At 41.0% G+C, this 17,953-nt stretch overlaps 1 protein-coding gene across 5 annotated transcripts in view; it reads left to right on the top strand.

Moving 5' to 3' along the window:
- Positions 1-17,953, top strand: part of gphna (gephyrin a) — a 51,353-nt gene that overhangs the window by 15,086 nt on the left and 18,314 nt on the right. For 2 of the 5 annotated variants that reach the window (XM_086049168.1, XM_086049167.1), the window contains 12 exons: positions 1,984-2,085; positions 7,810-7,947; positions 9,274-9,316; positions 9,394-9,531; positions 11,089-11,181; positions 11,348-11,403; positions 12,514-12,770; positions 14,082-14,235; positions 14,323-14,444; positions 16,207-16,294; positions 16,413-16,486; positions 17,844-17,908. In XM_086049168.1, the coding sequence (XP_085905294.1) occupies positions 1,984-2,085; positions 7,810-7,947; positions 9,274-9,316; positions 9,394-9,531; positions 11,089-11,181; positions 11,348-11,403; positions 12,514-12,770; positions 14,082-14,235; positions 14,323-14,444; positions 16,207-16,294; positions 16,413-16,486; positions 17,844-17,908 (1,330 nt within the window). The remainder of the gene's footprint in view (positions 1-1,983; positions 2,086-7,809; positions 7,948-9,273; positions 9,317-9,393; positions 9,532-11,088; positions 11,182-11,347; positions 11,404-12,513; positions 12,771-14,081; positions 14,236-14,322; positions 14,445-16,206; positions 16,295-16,412; positions 16,487-17,843; positions 17,909-17,953) is intronic. The other 3 variants (XM_086049169.1, XM_086049166.1, XM_086049170.1) reach the window with 3 other exon arrangements.

Consider the following 17,953-nt stretch of genomic DNA (forward strand, 5'->3'; position numbering starts at 1 on the left):
TATATATATATATATATATATATATATAAGGAGGCTGACATGTTTCGCCGCCATCTTTCTGCTCCAAATACCTGAAAGTGACGAATCACCCGATCACAAATGTAATGCACGTACTTCGTCACTTGAGGGGATATTAGAAGTTGTTTGTGATAACATTCTCCCTGCACATCTGCTGAAGAAATTGGTGGTAGGCTTGCCATGTCTGGTCTGTCAGAGGTGCGCATGCTTCAAAATGCAAGCGCTTCCAACTTAGTACGTTGCATTCTATTAGTTCACCACTAGATGGCAAGTGCATCTTACACACTGTATCTTTAACACATTCATTTACTTATAAGCCCATCGTTTAATGACCTTTATCTTCTTTGACTTATGATCGACGATAAAAGATGGTACACACATAAAACCACCAGAGAAATTGCAAAAAAAAAAAAAACCCGCGCACACACACATAACTATGGACTGGTAAGTTATGGAGTGTGCTGTAGGACAACGTCCTTCTTCGTCTCACCCTGTTTTTCCTTGGGTTGTATTTGTTTTCCCACCCGCATCATATCTTCCTTTTCCTATAAATTACATGTTGTTCGACTGCTGAACTGTTCAAGTTCCAAGGTGTCTCATGTACCTGGTATGGATGAATATTTCATACAGTTGATTCATTCATGTAGGATGCATATGGTTTGTCGATATACCCACTAGGGATATGCGCGACTAGTCGTTTAACTGTTCAACCGTCTACGATTTATTAAACGTTTTGTATTTTACTAGTCGATTAAACGTGGCATTATCACACATCTTGTTCCACACGCCTCTGCCTCAGCCTCTGTAAACATGCTGAGCACCAAGAGAGAGAATTACTCCCTCCCCCCCTAAAAAATCCCATTTTTATGTGGTCCAGCGTGTCGGGGCATTCAAGCGATTGGGTAGCAGGTAGAAATAAATACAGTATTTGGGGGAAATTGTGAGGCGACGCTTTCATATCTCATTTCATGGAGACATCACTAACGATGACGTCACATCATAACCGTGCGTAAAAAATCAATCTATCTGAGCCGTGGCTGAATTACTACGATCGCCATAAATGTCCACTTTATGCTTCACGTTTCAAGTGGGATTAAATTAAAGTAAAATATAAAGTCAATAGTGTTACTCAAAACAACTTTGCAGATTCGACCCCCCTGCTGCCAGCATTTTCCCTCCGCTTGTGCGGAGCGCAGTTTGGGCTCGTCAATGTGGTATACAGTATATGCGACCTGGCCGTTCAGACCGCGAACGCATTGGAAAAGATCGGATACGTATCCGATCTAGGACTACATATGAAAGCGACCCAGGTCGCATTTGAAAAAATCTCAATTGAGCCGTTCAGACTGTCATAAAAAAATCTGATACAGGTCGCATATGGGCAAAAAAATCTGATCTGGGTCGCATTTGCCTCCGGTGTGAACCTTAGAGGAAAGACATACGGCTGAAAACTTGGCTGCTCTCCTGCCGAGTGTGATGGGTACGTGGGCACTACAAAATAGTCGTCGCCTGTGTGCATGATAATGCAGCTTACATGGTGCTAGCGAATGAGACCCTGCTGAACTGGGAGTCGGTACCATTACTCATTACATTATTCATAATAAATGCCATGCATTGCATAGGAAAATGTATCAGAAATATATTTCTCTTTCAATTGTTCACCTTTATTCAGTCAGTTGTTGTTACATCAATAGAATTTAAATTAACAAACTGTCCTGAATGTTTGGGCTAAAATAGTTCCTAAATACACACATTTGCATTCTAAACTTTGAATTCAATATGTATTAAAATTCAAGTTTTCTTCCTTATAGACTAATCGACTAGTCGCAAATACAATTTGAGACTAGTCGGCGGGCAAATTAGTCGAAATTCCCATCCCTAATACCACCGTTATGTCATTCACCTGTTCACTTCTGCCAACATGTTTCTGTGTGTGACCCACGCATGCATTTTCATGTCCATCAGACCAGTCATGCTGTGGTCATGGCTAAGGGGGGTCCCTATCTGCCTGGCAACACACCTGCCCCTCCCACTCATTTCACCTGCTCCTGTACCCATGACCAGCAGGTGAGGCACCCTCGCACTCCTTTCCTCTTCTGTCATTGATCAACTCATCATGTCTGTCAGTCAGAACCTGCCAAGTCATATTTTAATTGGCATACATTGTTGATGTTTGGAAATGTTTTACATTTCTAGACATTTTGGGGATTGTTCTATAGCTTTGAAAACTTTTCAAAAGAAGCTCCAAGTAAACATTCCAAAATCTTACTAAGTGGTCATGAGCACGTGCTTATTTTGTAACTGTCCCATAGCTCAACTTAACAATTCAGTGATGAGAGCCTTGAACTCAACAATTGTTCCAGTTGTGAGTGGCAGTTGATTAGCATTTGCCAGACAAGTATCTGGTGTCCTCTTGTTAAGTGTGTTAACTGCCGGTGTTTTTGTTTATGTAATTGGGCACTTATTTATTTATTTTAATTTGGTTTGTTTGTACTTCTTTGAAAATCAAGAGACTGTTGTGATTATTATTCATTAGGCCTTTTGAGAGAAATACCAGCATCCGGAGATAATCCTTAGGTCTGGCTTCTTGGTGTGTAAAAGTCTGACAATGTTTCGACTGTCCGAATTGGCCAGGGTGAAGGTGAATTACTACATCACATGAGATCCGCAAGGAAAATGTCTTATGGTAGTTGAGCAATTTTACTGTTGCCAGCACTAATCTCAATGCATCCAGGGCAATAATGAAATATGAATAGGAATGAATACACAGTATAAGCTGATTTTCTTTTACGTAAGAAAAAAAAAATCTACAACTGAGAATTTATTTGCACATTTCCCATTGCTCAGAAAGGTAGGTGAGTTTCCTCAGGGTTTATACTGTATACTGTATGTCAGAGTCAGTTTACAACTGACTGGAATATGACCATTCCAGACATTTAGTTGTATAATCTCTTCTGTGACTCTGGAGGTGATCTGTCAGTCTGATGAAACTACTCAAGTGTCCAATTGCCTAAGGCAACTCTACTTGCTGTAGAGACTACCAGTTTTACTTTTACCAGAGAGAGCTTCAAGATTTCCAACTACACTTTTTTTTTTTTTTTTTTATCTGATCAATATGTATATTTCCAGAAGTGTTGAAATGGATATATTTTTTGTTATTTTGTCTTTATACACTACTCTGATTTGAAATGAAACAATCAAGGTGTGATTTAAGTGTAGACTTCCAGCTACAATTTGACATTTAGGAATTTTCTGATGTCCATTTTCAGGGTCTCAATAAGCATTTTGACGCACTTACAAATACGTACTTACTAAGCCATCACCTTTTATTGTGTAGGAGGGGTTTGTGTCCCAATGATGATTACAACTAAGTTGCCTGGGCTTTATGCCCTGGTTGGTCACCCAGTGCAAACAGATTGTAGGTCAAGGACCAGGCAACGCACAACTCACAACGCCCTGTGATGAAACACATAAATGGACTCGTTAGTTGACATGGAAAGCCCACATCAGGCATAGAAAAACAAAAAAGCCTCTCAATTATGAATACAGTGAAACAGTGAAATCAATTGCCTTGATGAAAGTGCCCTTCGTACACTATTTTGCACTTAAGTACTCCAATACTTGATTAACTTACTGTGTCCAAGTGTGGGGGAACACTTCCCAATGCACAATATGTACATCCTTTTGTAATCTTACAGAAACGGGCAAAATTGGTTTTCTTGATCACACTCATGGTCTTTTCATTCTGCCAAACTTGCTTAAGTTATATGACCTTTTAAAGTGTAATACAATAATATTTCAATATCAGGGGTGCCCACACTTTTTCAGCCTGAGAGCTACTTATGACATGACAGAGTCAAAATGATCTACCACCTACTAAAAATGCAATACACATTATTTATAAATATATTGAGAATTATTTTTAGTTTATTTTATGTACCGAATATGCTGGTGAACCTTGCATGACTACAACAAAAAAAAAAGTTTTGTAATTGCCTTACTCTGATGACTTGCACTGAATGGAATCAGCCAGGGAAGCAAAGTCCGGACAGTAGCTGCTGATAGCCAGCCGCAAGCAGATTTGCAGCAACAACAATCCGCCCATTCGCTCCATTCAGCGCGTATAAAACAAGTCAACTTTTTTGCACACTAGGCTAACGCTGTCAATATTGTTGTCCTGGTAAAGTTCAAGAACTGTTAAAAACAAAAAAAAAGCCGCCGAGTGAACAGGACGCTGTGTGGCTCTGTGTGACGTAGAATGCCGATGCTGACTGGCTGCCGTGAGGCGGAATGGCAAAAAAGTTGACTTGTTTTATACGCGCCGAGTGGAGCAAATGGGCGGATTTCAGGTGCTTCGCTCCGTGTCCCACCGCTTCAAACGCATCATTCGCGCCACCACGCACGAAACCGCGCCCGCGGGCCCGAACTACATTGACTCCAATTGAAACGTGCCACCAGAAACGCTCCCAACGCAGTTGGTGTGAACGTAGCAATACAGTAGTGAGGACGGATGATAGGCTGATGACCTACCCACGATGCCTTTGTGATCGACTGGTCGATCGCGCTCGACGTAATGGGCACCCCTGTTCTACATAAAGTATTCCACAAAATTACTACCAACTATCTTACAACAATATTTCATAAGAAAACAGGAAGTTTATCATAATTTGAGAGGATACGCAGAGTTTATGTAACCTAAAAAAACACTCTGGATGTACAACACAATGTCAAAGTCTTCTCAGTTTCAAACTGTTCAAGTCAAGTCAAATTTAGTTTTTTTTTTCTATATTTAATGCAAAATTGATGTTGTAGTAAATCTTGCAGGAAGCAGCTCAATATGTTTTCCAAGCTAAATAATAATGAGAATGAGAAGAAAAAAAAGTTCTCTTCCCAATCCTTTTCAGACTTGGTCTTAAGTTTTGATTGGAAAATTAGGTTTTTGGTTGTCCTGTTTATGTTGACTGCTGCCTGAATGTATGTTTACGTGTTATGTATTTGATTTTAGCATCTCATTAATTGAAAATAGCTTTCATCACTCAGCGTAAGTGACGTAACTTCCAGCCTATTATCTGCGTATTCTGCCTATTATAGATTCCACCAGCAGGCAGGCGTGTTGTGTGAGCAAGGACAGAAATAACTCCGTTGTTGACGAGACACACTAAAAACATTTGCTAAACAAGGATACGAGCTATACTGCAGTCAGGCTGAACGTGTGTTGAGCTATTCTTGCGACGCAATTACATATAAAGTCGATACAGTTTGCGTAGATAAAGCCGAATGTGTACTGCATACACGCCAGGTAAGAGTGGACTAACAGACATAGTAATGGTTGCGGTCTGTGGGCACCCTCCGAGACTTCACCAGAAGCACCAGCACCCAGTAGGAAAAGTAAGATAATGCTTACTTATTACTTACGTAATATCAAGCGCCAGCGCACATAACCACTTGGCAGCAACTCATCATTAAACATCTTTTCCAGAGATGACGAAGACGTTTTTTTTTTTTTTAAATGATGGAGTACGGAAGTGGGTTTTCGTCCGTCCCTGTAATCATCCCAAACCAGGTCAAGTACCGACTAACATTTTATGTTGGGTTCTTTTAAAAAGAAAGACAAGTGTACTCTTCTGTGATACCACACTCACAGGCATAATCTGCCCTGTAGTGGTTCAACACATGTAATACCACGAATTACACCACAGGACACCCATTTCACTGACAAGGAAAAAGGTGGATAGTAATTTTGTTTTCTTAACTCACTGTTCACGTTTAGCGCATACCTTATCCCTTTGCATGCCAAGTATGTCTTTGTCTGTGACATCTCTAGAGCGTAAAAATCTCTCAAAGCCGTCATTCAAACTGCCATAAACTTAAAGCTACAACCCGGAAGTCTGGAAGTCTTTCGTTCTCCTCCTAAAATAACATTGCGTTATTTTGCAATAATTATTTTATTGCGAAATAACGGATTGAGGGAAATTAAGGATGGCAGCCATTTAAAAGGACGAGGACGAACCGGGTCGACGATTATTTTTATAAATAAGGACAGATGGACGATGACGGAAGTGTGCCCAGGTCGCGGACGGAGGATGGACCAAAAAATCGGGTAAAGTGCCCATCTCTGAGCTTTTCGCCTGCACGAATGTGTTTTCATTTGTCGTGGCTCAAGTAGCCGCACACTATTGTCTGCGTGTGTGTATGTGTGTGCTAAAACTTTGAAGACACATAAAGGCGACATACATCCGACAGCCATGACAGACACTTCCTCACACACGCACTCCGACATATGACAGCAGCCAAAACGCCACGAAATAGACAACTCACGCACGCGGCAAGGTTATTTTTCCCCTACATGTGGGAAGCTTTAACAATGCGAGGTGAAAAAGATCAAGCATGTTAGAAAGCTTAAAGTGAGCACGGATGAAAGCGGGCACGGCAGTGTTATCTTAGGCGAATCTCCTTCTTCTCTCCACTGTCAAAGTTATGACCATTTAAACCGCAGCTTTCGCGATGAATTACAATATCACGCTCAAATCGCGATTATATTGCAAATGCAATTTCTCCTTCAGCGCAATTGTCTAAGCTTTCCCTGGAGGAAAGAAGCTTGGTCATCCGGGTGGAATTCAGAGTAGAGCTGCTTCTCTGCATTGAGAGGAGCCAGGTGAGGTGGCTTGGGCATGAGGTTTGGATGACTCCTGGGCGCTTCCCTGGTGAGATTTTGGGACGACCTAGGACACGGTGGAGAGACTGTCTCCTGGCCAGTCTCGGAACGTCTCGGGCTTCCCTCTGGAAGAGCTGGCCGAAGTGGTTGGGGAGGGAGACATCTGGACTTCCCTGCTTAAGATGCTGCCCCCACAACCCTGACCCCTGATAAGCGGAAGAAGATGAATGGATGGACAGATGGATGAATGTCATATTTCTGTGCAACCTTTTAAATTAAAGCTGAATGTGTATACTTCAGTCATCTCTTGATTATTAGATTTCCAATCTGATGTGGTTGTGCAAAGGCAAAATCATCAAACCACTGTCAATATCGAAATACAGACGCAACTTAACACTGCATATGTAACTGTGCAAAAAACGCAATTGTGCCTATGACGCAATTAATTGTTGCTCGTAGCTACCGTTTGTTTTAAATACAGGTTTCTTGTATCCACAGTATTGACTTTGTTTTTACCTTATTTTAACAGGACAGTAATTTACTTTTAATAAAACATAACAGTCCTGGTTTTATTTGGGGACTGTAAAATTAAGTACGTAATGTGTATGATATTAGTAATTTTTTCATGACATTCAAAAAAATAAATGTACCCGCCGGTATACTTTGTTGTCAGCCACAGTGTTTGACTGTGATGCAAGTAATGTGATATAATAGGTGTCATTGCTTTGACAATCAGATAATCTAATTCTTTAGTTTAACATTTAATCCCAAATTATAGGCATGATGTCAATTTCAACATAGTTCCCGCTTATCTAGTTGGCCCTAATAAAGCTTCAAGTGTTTGTTTTGTAATTTGCTCACGTGTATATTTGAACATAGATTTTATCTTGGGGGAAGAATGCTCATTCCCTCTAATCTCTGTTTACCCCATAATTTCTGTAATTTTTTTCCTTTTTTTTAACCAGTATATTAAACTTAGTTATAGTGTTTTCAATGTCTATGTTTAACAAAAGACTAAATCCTAGTTGCATGATTTATTAATGTTCCAAAAATATAGTATGTTACTGTGCAGCAAGTCCAAAAAAGTTTAAGGGAGACATGGATAATCTTAATTTCTTTGCTCTTTTAACCTGTAGATTCCGGACTCGATCATTTCTCGAGGTGTTCAGGTGCTTCCTCGAGATTCGGCCTCTTTGAGCTCCACCCCTTCTGAGTCACCACGGGCAACACAGGCAACCTCCCGCCTTTCCACCGCATCATGCCCAACACCTAAGGTACACACATACAGTCACATTAACATGAATGTAGACTCTGTACTGAAGCCCGAATCAAGATATAATCTGCAATTGGCTGAAACTGCTTTTATTTTCCAACAATGTAAAAGAAGACTGTTCTTGCATATACTGTATGCTCATATTGTATGTTGCTGTGTCTGTCTCGAAGTTTTTTTTTTTTAATGACTTTCCAAGCAAGCAGGATTTAAATATTCGAAGACGTACTTTGTAAAGATAAATGATGCTAGATCAGGAAAAAATAAATAAATAAATACATATATATATATATATATATGTATATGTATATATATGTATATGTATATATATATATATATATGTGTATATATATGTGTATATATATATATGTGTATATATATATATGTATATATATATGTATATATGTACATAGTTAACAGTTGATTTTTTTTAGTGTGTTATAAAATTTTAATTAATCTCCATAGTTAATGCTTTAACTTTGACAGCCCTATATGTGTATGTATGTACTGTATGTACATGTACATATAATAAAAATATAAACGCAACACTTATTTTTCCTCCCATTTTTTTATGAGATGAACTCAAAGGTCTAAAAAAAATTTCCACATACACAATATCACCCTTTCTCTCAATATGGTTCACAAACCAGTCAAAATCTGTGATAGTGAGAGCACTTCTCCTTTACTGACATAATCCATCTCACCTCACAATATATTTATATGGATGTTATACATGCACGCATGTGTGTATAACATTCATTTTCTTCATCTTAAGAGTTACTAATAGTGACCTTACCTCTCTGTCCTGGTGCCAATCCGCAGTCGCGTTTTTTAGCGATTTATCACTGATGGTGAGTGCCTGAGAAAATTGTGCAACAAAATATTCAGTTATTATTATTAAGGTTACCATCATTTTCATGATTTTTTTTTTTTTTAAATAACTGTGTTGAACCACAATTCAAAAGCAATGTCTGATTTTCATGGGTTAATTTTTCACTACATTTTTATCATTACTATTATTTTTTTCTTTCTTTTGTCTTTATACTTCTTTCATTAACACAGAGCACGAACAATTTTGTCCATATGTAAATACTGTGATAATAGCAATGTAAATCTTTCGGTGCCTCAAAAGTTATCACACAGGTAGATGGCTTGCACTGGTTGGTAGAAGTCAAAATTACAGGAAAGCTGTATATATCTACATTCCATCAACCACTTCCAATCGTTTGTCAGGAGGCAACAAGTTCAACTGTCCTCTAATGGAGTAAAGAGTTTGAATTTGTTCCATGGGACTCAAACAATGACTAACAGGAAACTTGTCCGCCCCCAGGTCCAGTCCCGATGTGGTAGTAATGAGAACATCCTGAGGGCCAGTAAGTTGTTTACACATCACCCTTGCAAAACTGCATTACTGTGCAAAATGTACGTTTTATTGTGTGTGCGCGTGCAGGCCACAGTGCAGTAGACATCAGCAAAGTGGCACGACGTCATCGGATGTCCCCGTTTCCACTGACATCAATGGACAAAGCCTTCATCACTGTTTTAGAGATGACTCCTATTCTGGGAATTGAAGTTATTAACTACAGAGGTCAGTCCCCCACCATAGACAGTGTGCGCAGTTTTTTAGGGTGGCTGATAAGTGCAAAACAAAATAACACTGTGAAACACTTTTACATTGCATTAAATTCAAATGACCATTTCAGAAAACTATTTAACGAAAGCAGAATCAAATCCAAAATTCGGAAAACAAATGAGCAAAAGCCAAAACACATTTGCTTTTAAGAAAACACATGGGCAAAAGCCGAAACAAATAACACAGAGTCCCGGAACTTCCCACTTCCATCTTTGTGCCCCTCAATTGCACGTTCCCGTCGAGGCTGCAAGTGTGTAGGGTGTCCCAATTCTCCAAAGTGCTTTGTGGCCCCGCCGCTTTTGCGCTCTTGTTCCACACTTCCGCATCAATGACCCTCGGCCGAAGCATATTACCCACAATTCATTGTGTATTTGACCAAAATAGCAGGAAACTGGTGATGTTCGGTGGAATTCCTGTGTCTGTGCTGAAAAAATGTCTTCTCAGGTGTAAATGTAGAATTATTACCGTTTTTATAATAATTACATTTTTAATGTAAATTGAATTTACAAATATGTAATGTAATGTTTAAATGTAAAGTTGCCTACGTATTTTGTCCAAGTGTAGTTGTACTTGCTGATCAAGCCCGTTTTTTTTTTTTTACTTTACTACTACTATACAGCAGTTTTAATATCATTTTAAGCAGCAATATTGCCAAAACAACAACCGGTGCCGCCATATTTGAGGACGCCGAGCCAGCACAGTGGCACAAGTCAATGACGTAACACGCACTGTCCCAATTCTGCACTTGTCACGTGCTTGTAACCTGCGCTACGTTCACTTCTACTAGGTGTACACCTCATTGATGATCGTAGGGTGTATTGTGGGTATTTGGACAGGGCAAATACAAATGAACAAACAAATAAATAAATACACACATAGACACACACACCCATGCACAGATATACTTAGATACATACAACACACAAACACCCCCTAAAACGGCAACGGTTCACCATATTTTTGCCGGCTAAATATGGTAATAAGGCAGAGAAAACGTCTTGTGTTTTGCGTGTTTCACCGCTGCCCGACCACCTCCAAAATGGTGGCTACACCGTATTGGCGTCAATGGTGACAAAGTAATTTTTTACCACAAAACGGACAAAACATTACCCGGACTCTTAAAAATCTGTCGCTAGGCTCTGCTATCACTTCCTCTCTCTTCCTGTCAATCAGCGATATGGTACATTCCCTTTCCGGTTTGCGTTAGTTGTGATTTGTTTTGGCTTTTAATAATTTGTTTTCTGAAATTGTAATTTGATTCTGCTTTTCATCATTTGTTTTCTGAAATGTAAATTTGTTTTTTGCTTTTGTTCATTTGTTTTCTAAAACAGTAATTTGTTTAATGCACTATAAAAGTGTTTCACAGTTTATTTTGTTTTGAACTTAGCAGCCACTGTAGTTTTTGCATCTTAAGTGGTGTAAAGCAGTCAAACTTTTACTACTCTGTGCATCCCTGTTGTGACAGTTGGAGTGTTTTTGAAATGATTTTTAGAGAGGTCTTAATCTTTCTAGACGGATTGGGTCGAGTGCTCGCTCAGGACATCTATGCCAAAGACAACCTTCCTCCATTTCCCGCCTCAGTTAAAGATGGTTATGCTGTAAGAGGTAGGCAGTGGGAAGGTTTGGTTAAAGCTGTTGATGCTTGCATTCAACCCTCTACATGTGATGTTTTCTTCTTGGCCCTCAGTGTTTTAAAGATGAGATTTTTCACCATTCAACGGAGATGCTTTATTTTTCTCAGTTATTTTGATTTGTTATTGTTGTCCTGCAGCTGCTGATGGCCCAGGAGATCGCTTCATCATGGGAGAATCGCAGGCCGGACAACAGGTCAGCCCTTATTCACTAATCAGTACCAGCCAAACCAGTACAGCTCTCTTGTCAAAAGTAGTGAAGACAACAAATAATTATCATGCTTTTTTAGCAGTCGCCTATTGGGGTTATGACCTGCAATGGTACAAAATGTAAAAGAGGGAACTAAACACTTTGAAAGAAAGAACATTAACAAGGCACTTTTCAAGGCACAAATGATACACGGTCAGCCTTGTCCTTGGCAATTTACATCCATCCATCCATTATCTATACCGCTCATCCTCACAATGGTGCGGAATGCTGGAGCCTATCCCAGCAGTCATCGGGCAGTAGCCGGGGGACACCCTGGACTGGTTGCCAGCCAATCGCAGGGCACACACAGACAAACAAACAACCGAACTCACAATCACACCTAGGGGCAATTTAGAGTGTCCAATCAACTTACCCTGCATGTTTTTGGAATGTGGGAGGAAACCAGAGTACCTGGACAAAACCCACGCAGGCACGGGGAGAACATGCAAACCCCACACAGGAAGTCTGGGGCCGGAATCGAACCCACGACCTCTGAACTGTGAGGCGTACACGCTAACCAGTCGCCCGGCAATTGACTGTACATGTGGCGGGTAAATTAGAATCAAGAAAAAAACACCACCGAAAAATTTTTGCAACTTGTCATGCCATGGTAGGAGACATTACTCAAACAGTATAAGCTCGACACCAATATTTTAACACTGCTCTATCAATGACTAATGTAACACCTGAAAGAGAGTAGCTCATTCATAACACAACAAGGCATCATACACGCATTCTGTGGTCATCCCCAGGGCTGTTTTGGTCCGCCATTGTACAACAGCACGTATTGCCGGAAGGCTCACAAAAGTAGAACATGATTGGAGGCTGTGCTTGTAAAATCACTCCGAGACAGTCACATTACTGATTACTTACATTTCTGTCATAGCTTTGAACTGCAGGAGTGAGTAACAACAAAAGAAAGATGCTTCCATGGGATTTTTTTTTGTTTTTTAAGCAGGTACCGGTAAGAAACAAAAGTAAAAATTACTAGCTTGAGGTGAATTATGAACTGTCGGTCAAAGTTGACAGTTCTAATGCGACTGTGCCTCAATGCAGCCCACCCACACAGTGATGCCAGGCCAAGTGATGAGGGTGACCACCGGTGCTCCCATTCCATGTGGTGCTGACGCAGTCGTCCAAGTGGAAGATACAGAACTCTTGAGAGAGTCTGAAGATGTAAGCAAAAAACAAGTTGATGGCGGGGAGTACATGTGTCTCATCAAGTGTGGTGATATTGTCTGTGGTGTGTTTCAGGGCACAGAAGAGTTAGAAGTGAGGATTATGGTGCAGGCTCGGCCTGGACAGGACATCAGGTAAAAATTAGCCAACATGCATACACACGCACGTTCACAAGGGCTGCCAAGATTAGTCGACTAGTCAACGCAACGATTTTATTAAATAATTTAATAGTTGACGAGTCATTTATGTATTTATTTGGCACTTTGTTTTTCTATCCAAATTGCCTCGTCTTGCGCTTCTCCCGCTGGCCGTATGCCTTGCCTGTGACGTATTTCACCAAAAATACTTCAGACAATGCAAACCCCTCCCTTTTCATGGCAGCATGGCGGTAATAAACAAGCATCTAAAAAGGAGGAAGCACGTTTTGACTGATACCCGATTTCATTTCTGACATAGGGACAGTCGTGTCTGGAAGATAGCATTAGCACACGCAGGCTATCGTGTGTGTTTGATGTAACGGAATATTGTCCTGTTGCCTGTTAACATATTGTAGCATCTACTATGGATTATGGAGGTATTAGTGAACTCACCTTTATTAACAACCAAAACAGTTGTTTTAATGTCACAGCACTCGCACTCCCTCACACACACCTCCCCGACCACACACAGAGGGCATAGCACTCAAAGAAGCTGATGGGCCACACATTATTAATTTTATGCCAGAGGCGAAATTTCAAAAAGTCGAAATTTGAACACGGGCCGCCATTGGCCCCCGGACCGGACTTTGGACCTTACTGATGTAGATCAATTTTCTACTTGTAAATTCTGCATACTAGTGAAGGAAAACCTAAATGTTTTGGATAATGGTAAAATAAAAACTACAGTAAATTAAAAGACAAGTGTCTATTACAGTTGTCTTTAGCACTGTGCGTTTTCCTAATTTTACTCTCTACTACCTTCTACATGAAAAAAAAAATATCTTTTTGCAATTATAGATAGTTTCATAGTCTGAGAGCAACTTTTGTTCTATTTTTGAATGCAGTAAACATACAGTATACAACTACCGGTAAATAAATTTAAGGTCACAGTGTCAGTATCGCCTGTATTTTAAATTGCCCCATCATTTATAAACATGCCAGGAATGCTCGTACAAGTTGCAAAGTTTAATCAAAGTTGAATGTACTGTCATCGTAATTGTCTTCCTTATTCATTTGTACTTACCTTAACGAGTAAGCTTTTAGCTAACTATGGTTGTATAAGAGCAGCTGCTTGCTGGTGCAAAATAAGGCAATTTACTGTACATATGACCCGATTAGTCGACTAATCGCGACTACTGTTTGTGATTAGTCAAATATCAAAAGAATCGTTTGTGGCAGCCCTAACCTGCACACACGGTACTTCAGAATTTTACGTGTAATTGAAGCCAACTGTTATGGTCTGTTCAGGCCTATAGGTCATGACATCAGACGAGGAGAGTGTGTGTTAGCCAAAGGGACACACATGGGCCCATCAGAGATCGGTCTGCTGGCTACAGTAGGAGTGACTGATGTCAGCGTGCACAAGTTCCCCGTGGTGGCTGTCATGTCCACTGGGAATGAGGTGTGGGTACACAGATAGTCATAAGATTATTCCCACTGTGTTCTCTGTTAATAAACTCACAGATTTTTATTTTTTTTTGTATTCAAGCTGTTGAATCCAGAGGACGACCTCCACCCAGGAAAGATCAGAGACTCCAACCGCTCGACTCTGCTCGCAACCATCCAGGAGCATGGATACCCAACCATCAACCTGGGCATTGTTGGAGACAAGTAAAAACATTACAAACAACACAAATGATTTCCTGTCTCGGTAAAAGTTCATTCCAAATTGTAAATCTCAATTCATGCTTGAACTATGAGAATTACCTGTATTGGCCAAGTACGTAAACACACAAGTAATTTGTCTCCAGTGGTATTGTACACTAGCACTACGATAAACAAAGACATGTAAGTATAGAAAGTCTTTCCGTAATGTAAGGGTACCATTGTGCAGGAGTACCACCCAATGACAGCTGTGCAACAATGTGGAGAGTCAAAAGAGCCAAGTCTCACCTGTTGTGTCCTGCCTGTCAGGAAACTGTAGATCCATTGGCAGTTGGCGGGAGACGCACTGAGCTGGAGAAGCTTGGAGGAGAAAGGTTCTGGAATGATAGTATTCAACACAGAGCCGAAGTCCACAAACAAACAGGATCCTTGCATAGGTCCCTGTGCCTTCAAGGTGTTCAAGGATGTAGTGCAGCCCCATGTTGACTGCGTCATCCCAGCCCGGTAGGCAAACTGCAGGGGGTCCAGCAGGGTCCGGTGCTGTTCTTTTGGTGGTCCAGCATGTGGCGTTGAAAGAACCTCATGACCACAGATGTCAGAGTGACAGGCCTGTTGTCATTCGGTCCTGATGTTGCAGGTTTCTTGGGGACTGGGATGATGGTGGACTGTTTGAAGCAGGATGGGACCTCACACAGCTCCAGGGATCTGTTGAAGGACCAGAGCCAACTGGTCAGCGCAGACTTTAAGGCAGGAGGGAGACACACCATCCGGCCCTGCAGCCTCTTTATCTTCTGCTGTTTGAAGTGGCGTCTCACGTCCTGTTCGTGGCTCGGCGGGGCTGGGGGAAGAATCAGGGGTGTGTATGAGGTAGTTGCTGATGGGGGGTGGGTGGCTGTGGGGAGTCAAGGTGTCCTTTTCAAATCTGCAGTAGAACATGTTTAGATCGTCAGCCGGTCCCTTATTGTTCACTGCTTGGCGGGATGGTCTCCTGTAATTTGGAACTGATTTCAGGCCATTCCACACGCATGCAGAGTCATTAGCAAAAAAAGTTTTTCAGCCTTTCCATAGTTTCACTTTGCGATGTGAATTTCCTTTGTCAGCTGGTTTCGGGCTCCTTTGTACAGTGCCCTATCTCCAATTCTAAAGGTGGCCTCTTTCGTTTTTCCAAGTTGACTAAGTTTGTCAGCTAGTGAACCTTGGCTTGTTATTGCCGAATGAGCAGAAGGTCTTTGTAGGTACACACGTCCTCACAAAAACAAATTTATGATGTTACAGTGTCGGTGTATTTGTCCAGGCTGGCAGTTGAACTTTCAAAGACACCCCAGTCAGCTTTGCCTCATCGGTCCATCACTTCACAGTTTTTACAGCTGGTTTTGCACATTTGAGTCCGTGCCTGTATGCTGGGATTAAGCGTGTTCAACAGTGATCAGACAAGTCTAACGCTGCGTGGGCAAAAGAACAGTATGAGTCCTTAAGTGTAGTTTAACAATGGTGTTGCCTTCTTTGGTGAAACAATCAATGTGCGGCTTGTATCTGGGTAGTTCATGGTTTAGTTGTGCTCTATTAAAATCACCCATGATGATGAAGGGTGATTCTGGGTGCTTTAGCTCGAGTTTGTTTACTTGGTCAGCCAGTGTTTGTAGCGCTGAGTTAGCATTAGCTTGTGGTGGGATGTGAACACCAGCGTGTATAAAGGAGGAGAACTCCAAGTCCGGGCTGCAGTGCGTGTTGATCTCCGTGACATCAGTTTTCTCGTTTCTATGTGCAGCCCTGATGACCTGCTCTCAGCTCTCCATGAGGGAATCAGTCGTGCTGATGTCATCATCACCTCTGGAGGTGTCTCCATGGGAGAGAAGGTCAGCTCCACCCTCAGACTCATCCATGCCGAGTCATCCAGTTGTAATCATCTGCCAAAATTTGATCTATTACATCTGGCACAGTCAGCTGACCATAACTTACTGCGTGTCCTACCAGGACTTCCTGAAGCAGGTGCTGGACATTGACCTTCATGCTCAGATTCACTTTGGTCGTGTGTTCATGAAGCCAGGGTGAGTAGATGAAGGATGATGTCACTATTTTTCTTTACCTTTCACCTTAATTTAGTTACCGTATTTTCCGGACTCTAAGACCCTACTTTTTCCGAGGTTTTGAACCTTGCGACTTATATAAAGGTGCGGCTATTCTATGGAGTTTTTTTATTCCATCGCTAGGGGCGTCTAACTGGAATTACATTACAATACAATACAATTGCCATTAACAGGATGTGACTGCGGTTGGATACCTAAGTTCAACAGGCGAGGGAGCTATGCACTAGGTTAGCATTAGATGGTATGCGGAAGTAGAGCAATAAAAGGTGGGCAATAACTAACAAACTGGAGTGGCAGCGGGCAGTGAAATGAAGATAAGCATTGTTTATTTTCTCTTGGTTCTGTACCGTTTTAATGTTCTGTAAATGCAGTAAATATCTAATTTTTCAACATAAATATGTGCGGCTTATGTAAAGGTGCGGTTTATAGTCCAGAAAATACGGTACAGCCTGCATCTGGTTATACGTATATAACTGTCAATAATGTTATACTTCCCATTTATCTACTGTATATATTTGGTAGTCCTGACTGGGAACGGCTAATATGAGTTGGCATTTGATGCACAAAATGAATGTATGAATGAATGAATGAATATTATTTTAACATCTTGTAGTGGTGTTTAAAATGTGCATTTCCTAATGATAACAATACATACCTTATCGACACACGTAGCAATTTATTGAAACAAACCAATATGCTTTTTCTAAATTTATTCAAAATAACATTGATAAAGGTGAGGTTTAGCATGTCGGCTTGACCCTCGGCAAGCGTTCCAGTTTTTCATGTGGCCCATTTGCAAAGTGAATAGCCCACCCCTGCACTGGAGTGACGAACACAGCCGGCAAACTCCTGAGGTATGGGAGCAAATGTGACCAGGCTGGACCAGCATAAGGAGGATGTGCCTCGCTGTTCTGGCTATGTATGGATTTTCAACACATGACTGATTTCCATGACAGCTATAAAATGACTCATTGCAATCTACCAATCAATATGAGCAGCAGAATATTGCTCTGGATTTTGGGACATTTTTGGCGAGAAAGCTACCACGTTTTGCTGTGTTGCTCAGAAAAGCGTGACACACTAACTACTAACTACTCAAGCTTTCCAACAATATACAATAGAATACTAACTTTGATCATTAAACAAGAGAAATTTTAAGAATCGGTTCCATTCACCTGTGGTAAAATTGTTGCGATTGGAATTTTGTACGCTAGAAATTAGTTTATAATGAAATACTAATACTTGGTAATAGTAATGCAAGCTTTTGCTTTATAGTATAAAGCTATACTTAGAAAAAGGGGTTTGTGTTTGTTTTCAGTCTTCCTACTACCTTTGCCACTGTTGACATTGATGGAGCGCGGAAACTCATCTTTGCTCTGCCAGGTACGGAACTTGCCTGTGTATGTTCGTGCTGTTGCGGTCCGTGGG

This window comes from Filicampus tigris, chromosome 13 (genome assembly GCF_054856515.1).
Source record: "Filicampus tigris isolate MCC_2025a chromosome 13, RoL_Ftig_1.0, whole genome shotgun sequence".
NCBI lineage: Eukaryota > Metazoa > Chordata > Actinopteri > Syngnathiformes > Syngnathidae > Filicampus > Filicampus tigris.